Here is a 10,796-nt window from a genome sequence, read left to right as displayed (position 1 = left end):
TCTCTTTTTTCGATAGAGTTACGAGTTGGGTCGATACAGGGAATGCTGTGGATGTAGCGTACCTGGATTTCAGTAAGGCCTTCGACAAAGTCCCCCACGACCTTCTGGCAAACAAACTAGTAAAATGTGGGCTAGACAAAACTACGGTTAGGTGGATCTGTAATTGGCTAAGCGAACGAACCCAAAGGGTGCTCACCAATGCGTCGTCTTCATCATGGAAAGAAGTGACAAGTGGAGTGCCGCAGGGCTCCGTCCTGGGCCCGGTTCTGTTCAACATCTTTATTAACGACTTAGACGAAGGGTTAGAAGGCACGATCATCAAGTTTGCAGACGACACAAAACTGGGAGGGATAGCTAACACTCCAGAAGACAGGAGCAGAATTCAAAACGATCTTGACAGACTAGAGAGATGGGCCAAAACTAACAAAATGAAGTTCAACAGGGACAAATGCAAGACCCTTCACTTCGGCAGAAAAAATGGAAATCAAAGATACAGAATGGGGGACGCCTGGCTTGACAGCAGTGTGTGCGAAAAAGACCTTGGAGTCCTCGTGGACAACAAGTTAAACATGAGCCAACAATGTGATGCGGCTGCTAAAAAAGCCAATGGGATTCTGGCCTGCATCAATAGGGGAATAGCGTCTAGATCCAGGGAAGTCATGCTCCCCCTCTATTCTGCCTTGGTCAGACCACACCTGGAATACTGTGTCCAATTTTGGGCACCACAGTTGAAGGGAGATGTTGACAAGCTGGAAAGCGTCCAGAGGAGGGCGACTAAAATGATTAAGGGTCTGGAGAACAAGCCCTATGAGGAGCGGCTTAAAGAGCTGGGCATGTTTAGCCTGCAGAAGAGAAGGCTGAGAGGAGACATGATAGCCATGTACAAATACGTGAAGGGAAGTCATAGGGAGGAGGGAGCAAGCTTGTTTTCTGCTGCCCTGCAGACTAGGACACGGAACAATGGCTTCAAACTACAGGAAAGGAGATTCCACCTGAACATCAGGAAGAACTTCCTCACTGTGAGAGCTGTTCGACAGTGGAACTCTCTCCCCGGGGCCGTGGTGGAGGCTCCTTCCTTGGAGGCTTTTAAGCAGAGGCTGGATGGCCATCTGTCGGGGGTGCTTTGAATGCGATTTCCTGCTTCTTGGCAGGGGGTTGGACTAGATGGCCCATGTGGTCTCTTCCAACTCTACTATTCTATGATTCTATGAGAGTATGGACTCTGGGCGGTCCATGTCGAGCTCATCGTCCTCGGCACCTTGAAGGGACCGAGGAGGAGAGGAAAGCACAGTCTCTGGAGGAGGCATAGTCTCAAGAGCAGTAGGAGTAGATGGCCGAGGGTCTTTGGAGGCTCGGGCTAAGCGGTTCATTTGTCTTCCCCGCTCTGGATATGGATGGGGGGAAAAAGCTGTTGGCAAGGTTGCCGACGCCCCGAAGGAGGCTCTGGTTCTGGCACCCTGACCACTGTCTGTAGAGTGGTGGAGTGAGTCCTGGATCAAACCTTCAGACAACTGCTGAGGTGGGGACCGAGAGGTAGCTCAAGGTTGTTGTGCCAGTTGAATGGGAGACGATCTTCTCGACGAGGCAGCCGAGGAGGAAGGAACATCTCTTCGTGAGGAGGCAGTAGCAGAAGAGCGTTGGGCCATACGCCTCTTCGCCGGAGGTTGTTTGGAGGGCGCTCTCATAGATTTACCCGGGGTCAGCGGGATTGGGCAAACTGCCGCCGAGTCGGATTGAGCGCATCGAGATTTCTCCTGGGCCCTCTTAAAAATGATCTTCATCGGCGAGGTCAACGGCGGTGAAGCCACGTGGGACCAAATCGACGTTACCGACGCCAAGGAACTCGAGGTCGAGGAAGGACCCACTCTACTCGACCGAGTTGACACTGTGGCTGTAGTCACTGTGCAGGCCGGCTTCGAAGGCTTTGCAGTCTTAGAAGGCTTGGAGATTTTGGAGGAAACAGAAGGCGCTTTTTCAGGCACTGTCAACATTGCTCTCGAGGTCGAAGCAGCAGGTTCTGGCGCGAGCGATTTCTCATAGAACGCCGCTCTAAGTCTGGCCACCCTATTCTTCCTTGCTTGGGCCGTGAGAGCTAGGCAGAAGTGGCAGGTACCGACAATGTGGGCCTCGCCAAGGCAAAGAAGACACTTGGCGTGGCCGTCAGAGTCGGGAATCAGAGTGGCACACTGGGTGCAGCGTTTGAAATGCGTGGTAGACATCAGAAAACAGAGTCCGAAGTGAGCTTTGTGGCGGAAAAAAAAGGAACTGGGGAGCGGATGCCCAGGGCTGCCTTATATGCCCTGCGGGGAGAGGGTTACTGCCAAAATTAAAACTTTTAGCTTGGAAGAGTTTCCGTTGGAGCCTTCGCAGGCGCAGCCTTCTCCATTAGTGTGCATTCACAGAGTACACAAAGAAAAATCAATGAGTTCCATCTGCTGCCAAAAAAGGGGATGGCCCATTGTGAGTTCTAGTAGATTTTCAAACCCATACCATGTGTCAGCTGTCAGACTACTATGAAAGGCAGTTTTTGGATAGCTGTTCCCCAAATACCTTCCTTAAATGTTTCCATCAAAACTCAGCAGTTCTTTGGAAGCTATGTATCCTCTTCATATGGGTGTGGTAAGAGGATAATGAATCTCATGTGGACAATCCTGAAACATGAATCTTTAGGATCTTTCTGGAGAAAACAATGCAAAATAAAGATCAAAAGGCAGATTTTTTTTAAAAAAAAAGCACAGACAAAACAATTTTTAAATAATTTTATAATTTCCTGAAGAACTTAGTTTGTGAATAAAAAAGAAAAAAATTGAACAAAAGTGTTTATATTATCAAGGCAAAGTTGAATATATAACACAATTTCATTGCAATTCATTATCCTGTCAGTAACATGACTCCATCAATAAAACACATACAAGTCGAAGGCAGCGTGCGCAGTTGCATTACAGACATCTATAACCTCTCGCTGCTGCTCCTTCCAGAAAGAACTCAAAGTATGTCAGACTATATATGCAAAGCTTGTCTCCTCCTCTATTAAAGTGCAACACATCACTTTTCAACTAGCAAAAGATTCCCCATCTGTAGTGTGTGTGTGTGTGTGTGTGTGTGTATAAGAAGACAATTCACAAATGTTTACCAGGTTGCCTTAATTAATAATTCAATTAAGCAAAATCTCAAGTGTTAATTTTAACATGAAGTGAATCTAGGCAAAGTAACAATACTGCTTTGGCAAGGAGAAATGAACCCATGTTATGTCTGTCTGAGGGTAGGTCTAGGATAGAAAGCGGGTATTATCCCTTTATTTGCAGAGAATCAAAAGAAGATGTGAACCTTTGGTAAGCCCTAAAAGTCTTAGGATATATTCATCAAAGATATGTAAGGGATGTGTTGATAGGAACAAAGCTTGTGCTCTCTCTTTTTTTGGGAAGTGTCCAATGAAAACAACACTAAGCCAAAGCCTGAGTTTACCAGATGAGTATCCTGACTTCACTTCAGCCATGAGTCTATGGAGAAAAAAAAGTTAAAAGCAATTTCAATGGTATTTGGCTAAAGATTTTGCATAAAGATGAATATTGCAAGGTTGAGACCACAAGCTAACAGTTCCAAGGCTTTCAGCATTGATTCCAGGTAGAACATTTGATAGCGAATCAAAGAGATTTGTGGTAGCATACATCAATTTGAAATCATTTTATAGTATTCTTAAATTTAACCATGATTATTTTGTGAGTACGTAGTTTAAAGTGTATTAATTTAACACATGACTCACAAATGTATTTAGGATGTGCAGATTTATGTAAGCCAAAACCTGAATAAGTAGCCAAAGTCTTCTATTCCAAAAGTACAGAAAATAATGTTAAACCCATTCTTGTAAGATTATGTCTGCCTTTTTCAGGACTGGGCACATACAGAATGGCAATTCAGGTAAGCAAGAGGTAAGAGAAGGTATGTTTAGGAATAACTAATAGTTTAGGTGTACAAAACAGGAATTAAAGTGTGTGTAAATATGCCTTAATAATTTTCTTCTATTTAAATAAGTGGTATGGGATGCAAGGGACACTCACAGAAAACAGCCGATGTTACTGATGTCTAGCTGATATGTTTGGCCCTTTCTAAATGTAATCCATGTATCATACTACTGGGAGAAGAACAAAGTCAGTATTTGTTAAGAAGGCTACATTGGTTTGGTCTTCTTGGCCTGTCAAGGCAACTGAAAGGTATTTGAGCCTAAAAAGTCAATTTCCTTATAAAACTGAGAAGAGGAGTCCAGAACTTTGCATTTTCATATTTTGAATTCCTTTGGACAATACATTTAGTTTAATATATTTTAAGCACAACTTTTTCATTTCTACGTCTATCTTTTTTTATTTAAAATCAGACAACAGACACACATTGTCGGTAACTGTCCCAGTCTGAGGACCACACAGACAATAATTGACAAGCAAATAACAAAGCTGAAAAATAAAATTAAAAAACCAAACCCTGAAAAAGTCAAAGGGAAATACCAATGATGACAGGGTTACAGCACTCTCCACACACACTGGAAAAAAATCAGTATTTTTATGTTTATACTTTTTGACACTAAAAAGTTTGGAAATGCTTTTATTCTCTCTTTTTAAAAAAAGTCAACTAGAGACAGCCATTTTGTTCAGAAGGATAGCAATTCCCTCTATGACCAGTAATGGAAAAAAGTTAAAAATATTTGTTTTATAAAAAAACAGCACCTGCTGCACTGACAAGATTTAGTGATTGGCAAAAGAAGAATCTCTCTTGTTAATCCTGATCATCCCAAACCACCCAATGTTTGACCTACCTACTTATCTAGCTATAGCATTATCACTGAATTAGTGTCATTAAATCCACTGTTCCTGCTTTCCATTTCTATTACTGCTTGGTTCTCCGAAGTGGCACCTTCTAATTTCAACAACTGGGACAGAAATATACCCCATTTTTGTTTTTCATTAAGGCCACTCTGAAAACTCATATGAAGCTAACAAATTAGGAATATGAGACAGGTGGATAACAGTATTCCATTAACTCCCCTTTTCCTGATCCAAACAGAATATTCCTTGAATCTTAGAATGGACAGAGAACAATCAGATGGCTAAGACCCGCTTATAATATGAGATTTCGCAAAATTCACTTGGCAATCTTCTTACATGAACTCTTTTGTGAGTCTTTCCATTTTATACAGAATATCTGATGGCATGTAGTGTTTTGTCACCACAATTTTCACTTTAGTTGTGGTAGATGTTTGGAATTTACAGCCAATGTGAATTGATTTTTCAAGGAAAACAGTGGCCAAAAGCAGCCACTATGAAAGACCCAATGCACATATGAACATGCCTCTTTACTAACGTTTTTCTTGAACATGGACTGCTTGTGTCAATTCTGAGGTTCACATTTAATGACTTTAGTAGAAGTAGTGGTTTGAGTATTGGATCATGACTCTGGAGACCAGGGTTGGGATCCTTACTTGGCCAAAGAAACCCACAGGGTGACCCTGGGCAAGTCACATTCTCTCAGCCTAAGAAAACCTCCTCTGAAAAAATCTGGTCAAGAAAACCCCATGGTCCACCTTAGGGTCTCCAGAAGCCGGAAACAACTTGAAGGCACACAACAATGAAGTATTTTTCATAACTGGATTTGACAGGATTAGAATGAGTATATGGATTCCTGGTGAATATTAAGTCACCAAATTAGGAACCTTAGCTAGAACATCAATAAACAATTTCTATTTCTCTAGAAGATTTTAAAAACTGGATCAAATAAAGAAAAATTCCCCCGTGATTCTTGTATTAAAAGTCCATGAAGTTTATAAGTACCTTCTACGGCATTACAATTTCGCTTTTTAATGACTTGAAATAGTAAATGAGGCATTCCTTAATACAGCCAAGCCTTATTATAATTCAGCAAACAAAACTCTAACATGACTGGTGTTCATAACAACTGAACATTTTGAATTTACGGATAAGACGCTATTTTTGAAAAATTGATCTAAAGAACAAGGAAGTTAAAGCAGATAAATTGTTCCAGCAATCTCTCTTGCAATGTAACTAGTCTAAAGCTGTATTTGTCACACTGAAATCTAATGTTAAAGGCAACAAAATAAGCCATGCCCAGCAATAAATACTTTGCATTTAAATCTCCACAATTCCTAGAAATGAAGTTTGATAGGATCTCTATCCAAACAAGGTGAAGAACTTTGTCTGCAATGGTATGCTGATGATAAAGCCAGATCACTGTTCCGAAATAAAATCTTGCTTTGTGCAGTTGCTTGTTTTAAACATATTTACTTAGGGCTTTTCCGTCTAGTTCCATGAGCTCAGCCCTAAGTATGGCAGGGCTGTGAGCCCATGAAACTGGACAGAAAAGTGTGTGGTGAGGGAAAGAGAAAAACTGAGACACATTCCAGATTTGTGTTAGGGATAGAACAGTAGATGTTCTGGCAGATAATAAAGAGTAAATGGGCAGCTTGGGAATGGGCTCTACTAAAAAAAGGCCACTCCTCCCTTGGAGAACAAGGTGTGAGTGGAGTAGAATATAAAGCATGGGTTTTATCACAATGTGGGCCCTGTACACTATGTACTGGGAATGTCATCCCTCTGCTATCAGAGATCCAGTTTTTGAAGGAGCATAGCCACATGGTGTCAGCTGGCTGAAAAGGCTCCAGAAATACTCTCATGGAGAACTGTAACTGATAGGTGGTGAAGCACAGAGGGTGACACAGCAACTGCAAGAGACTATCTCTGAATAGCTCCCCTCCTCTTTCAGTCAAGCTCAGGCCCAAACAAAACAAAACAAACCCCTCTATCAAGGGACATCTCAGTAAGAGGTTTACAAGCAGCAGTTATTTCAACCACAGATAAGAAAAATTCCACAGCTTCTCCCACAGAGAGAGTGGATTGTTTTACAGCAGGGAACAAGGGCAACTGAAGACTCGACCATATAACTTAATAGGATAGCCAGGGAGTGGTGATGGTGGGAAGATGTTAGCTCTGAAGGTTGAGAGGGTTTTACAGGCAGCATTACATTCCTACAGTGAGTAATTAGGGATGAAGGAGAAAAAGCTAGAAGGGAAATTTCAAAACAGCAGCTCCAATCAAAATGTGCTGACTCAAACAATAGGGCCAAAGGTGCGGCTCTGGTATGAGGCATGGCTCAGTGCTATGTACAGTCATTGTCTGCATGCCTTCCGGTAAAGGCAATTTCAACCTTGAGAACAATCAAGTCTCCCTCCTTGATGAAGAGGCTGCTATTACCATCTGCTCTAAAACCACCATTCTAGATTTCCAGTTATGAAGGTGCAAACTAAGATGGCAATGTGAGCCTTTGAGGAAGAAGCCCATAGAAAAACAATGTTCACCATGCAGAACTAAGATGATTTATGTTTTATCTCCTATCTCCAAGGCACCTCCCCTTCAGCCAAGCAGGCACTAACAGAAGAGAGAAACTAAGCTTGTGGCACAGGATGTACTACTGACTTTTCTTTTTGGTCTCAAGGGCATATGCTATTTAAAAGATATTAATGAAGTTTAATCTTGTTTTACTGGGACTCCTTCCTTGCTTTTTAGAAATCGGTGATATCACAACTTGTGGATTTGAAGGAGGAAATGAGGAAAGAGAGAAGGTTTGTAGTAGAAAATAGTCCTTCCATATTGCCTTTGTAAGTGCTACTCAAAGTTGTGATCCAGTGATGGTCTCTAGATTTTCCAGGTAATGAAGAAAAATGTAACTTGTACACAGAGATTAAAAATTAGTAGTAGCCTGCATCAGTTGGCATGAAATTCACTGGTCTAAGTGACACGTGATGAAGGATATATTGTAGTATCTGAAAAATGGAATAAAGAGTCTTAAAAGGAAGCCTGCCTGATAACATTAAATTTAGGGATAAGAAATGGGGACATTCAAATGCAAAGCACTTAATGTGCAAAAAACTACCAAATTGTTTGACTTGTAAAAATGAAACACGGTGATTAGAATAGTCACTTCAGTGACAAACCAATTAGAAAAGGAAATTAAGGACCAGTGGTCTTTTTTCTTAGTGCAGTAAATATGGAATCCTAATTTCCATTTCTGTTATCTGTTCTAAAGATTCCTATTAGCCCTGAAATCTGAAAAAATAAACAAGACTTCCTCCAAGGAAGTGCGATAATGTCTCAGATATAAAATGATATCTAGTAAATGCCTGAAGAATTATACCATGTATATTAATATTGCCTAAAACAAAATGATAGTTTCACAATTTGTGCAAAACAACTGATTATTCCGATTCCTATTTATTCTGTGCATTTGGATATGTCACCAAAATGTTGTCTAGAGAATCTATTTTGGCTTCACACTTTCCTGGCAGATGATAAGTAAAAGTACAGCAACAGGCAAGACAAATATTTTGATTCTGGTATAGCTTATGGAGTAATTCTCTAAGAACTAAAAACAGAGAAGCTAAGCATGAACTGAGCACTGTTCAAATAAGAGTCAGAGATATATAGATAAAGTATGTTGAGATCTCTCAGAATCAAGAAAACCTGCTAAAGCCATCCTCATTTCATCAATTCATTTGGTAAACAAGCATGATGTGCACAATAGGCAGAATAAAAGAGAACATATTAAAATGTTTTCAATTCTCCCTCAACTGATATCTGTTAATGAGAAAAAGGTATATCCCTCACCTCTTTGTAACAATGTCCACTTTCAGGGTTAAACCGCTGTGCAGACACAGACTGCTAATTCTGAGCTAGAAAAAGTGTTTTTCACTTTGGTTCGCTTTCATGACCACATTCAGCTTCCTCTATAAACAAATGCAGATTTATTTATTAATTGGAAAATAAAATGAAGACAAGTGCTCCTACCACTTTAAGAATCACTAGAACAAGTTGTCTCCAATATATTGCCATTTCTATGCTTCTTGGACTCAGACTTCTAAGCAGACATATCCCAAAGCCAAAAGGAAAGGTAATTCAGAGGCATATTCCAAAAGATAGGCAGTGGGAATATGAATGCAGGCATAATTCAGTATTTATAGACTGGAAAAGGTGAGATACCAGTTTAGGTTCATTTGCTTCTTTATATAAAAAGGTGCACCAAAAGTTTCTTCTTCTCTCCCCTGACTTTCATCTCCAATCCCAGTTCCTTGGGTTGATTGGGCTTGCCCCAGGGCATGCTGCTGTCAGGGAGATAGCACAGATTTAGGTCATGAGGACTCCTCAAGTGCATTGACAACTTGCTCCAGGATGTCAGGGCAGTGATCAGCTATCTGCTGTAGAATGGCATTGGCAAATTCCTGGAGTTCTGCGCTGTCCCGCTCGCCTTTTTCTAGCTCCTCTTGAAGCTGTGAGAAAACAAAAGAATTACATCAGCACATATTGGTGTATGAAAAAACTCATATAGAATTCAGCCCAGAGACGAAGGAACTCAAGAGAAGAAGGAGAAGGAGGAGAACTTTTCTCTCCCTCTTCCTCCGGCTGCCCCAGGAAGATGCGAAGGAGGAGGCAGTGTGGAGGGGGAGGCAGAGGCAGCCATAAGCGTAGCGGCGAGGACAGCGGCTTCCTCCCGGGCCTCCTTGCAGCTCCATGTCCTCTTCTGCATGGAGCCCACTCTGCCGTCCGCCGCCTCACAGCAGCTGGTGGGAGCCTTCGAGCTCCTCAAAGGTGAGCAAGCAAGGCATGGGGAGAAGAAATCTTTCATTAAAACTTCCTTCAGAGCCTGCCTCCCTCCCTCAAAGCGCCTTCCTGCGGTCTCAGTTTTAAAAGTTGCACAAAGGGTGCCTCTCTAGTTTGGCCTTCTCCTCTGTACCCCCTGGAGGGGCTCCTCCATGCTCCTCCATGAATGATGGGCAAAAGTCACTTCCCTCCTCGCCAAGCCCCCGGCTTGGATAATAGGGCCTCCCTATTATTCATCAGTTTTGGTTATCCGACATTGGGCCTGCCCCTTTATGTCAGATAACTGGAATTCTACTGTATTAATTTTTGCTCCCAAGTATGTGCTAGGTCTTATTTTCAGGGGATGTCTTATTTTTCCATGAAGGAGAATTCACATTTATTGTAGAACAGAAAAAATGAGCATTTATTATATACTGTATAGAAGTTGTCATCACAAACCAGCATAACCAGAAAAACTGAATCCTATCAAGAATTTCTTGTTACTACCATTATTTCCATGTACCACAATCTATGGTACGTACATTTACCGATCCTGCATGTTCTGGTGTTGTGTTTGGCGGGCATACCACCAAACAAAAACTTTGCTAGGTCTTACTTTCAGGGGAGGCCTTATATTTAGCAATTCAGCAAAACCTCTACTAGGTCTTATTTTCAAGGAATGTCTAATTTTTGGGGAAATAGGGTAGGTTTGTTCAGGATATTTTGTATGCACAATGTCCTTTCTTTTAATTTCTAACACTCAAGTTGCCTATTATGAACTTAAAGTATACATGACAAGTAGTCAAATGACATAGCCCCATGGCATTTCTCCTTTCATTTGAGTAATGTTCTTCAAATCTTTAACAAAACCTATTCCTGCCAAAGAAACCCCTGCTCCAACAGAAATAAATGAACAAAGTATGTATGTTAGATTATATCTATAGATAGATAGAAAAAAGCTAAGGTGTTAAAGCTGTCTAACATCGGGAAAGGGAAATGCCAACTCAGTTCTCCATTCTCTTCAATTCCTTGCAAAGCGTTAAGCACCCATCTTCAGTGTGTTCAGTTTACATCCAAAACACTTCACCCTGGTTTTACCACCTTTTGACGGATGCTTCCTCTTCCACATGCACATTACACTTTGCCCATCCCAGAACACAG

The 10,796-nt window shown here is 41.4% G+C and overlaps 1 protein-coding gene across 12 annotated transcripts in view; it reads right to left on the bottom strand.

The window, feature by feature from the left end:
• Positions 1-2,744: 2,744 nt before the first annotated feature.
• erc1 (ELKS/RAB6-interacting/CAST family member 1) overlaps positions 2,745-10,796 on the bottom strand; it is a 233,005-nt gene continuing 224,953 nt past the window's right edge. For all 12 annotated transcript variants that reach the window (XM_062981131.1, XM_062981132.1, XM_062981140.1 and 9 more), the window contains one exon: positions 2,745-9,325. In XM_062981131.1, coding sequence (XP_062837201.1) covers positions 9,188-9,325 — 138 coding nt within the window. In that variant the 3' untranslated portion in view covers positions 2,745-9,187. The remainder of the gene's footprint in view (positions 9,326-10,796) is intronic.

This window comes from Anolis carolinensis, chromosome 5, assembly GCF_035594765.1.
Source record: "Anolis carolinensis isolate JA03-04 chromosome 5, rAnoCar3.1.pri, whole genome shotgun sequence".
In the NCBI taxonomy this organism is placed as follows: domain Eukaryota; kingdom Metazoa; phylum Chordata; class Lepidosauria; order Squamata; family Dactyloidae; genus Anolis; species Anolis carolinensis.
This window is presented reverse-complemented; position numbering and strand designations above follow the sequence as displayed.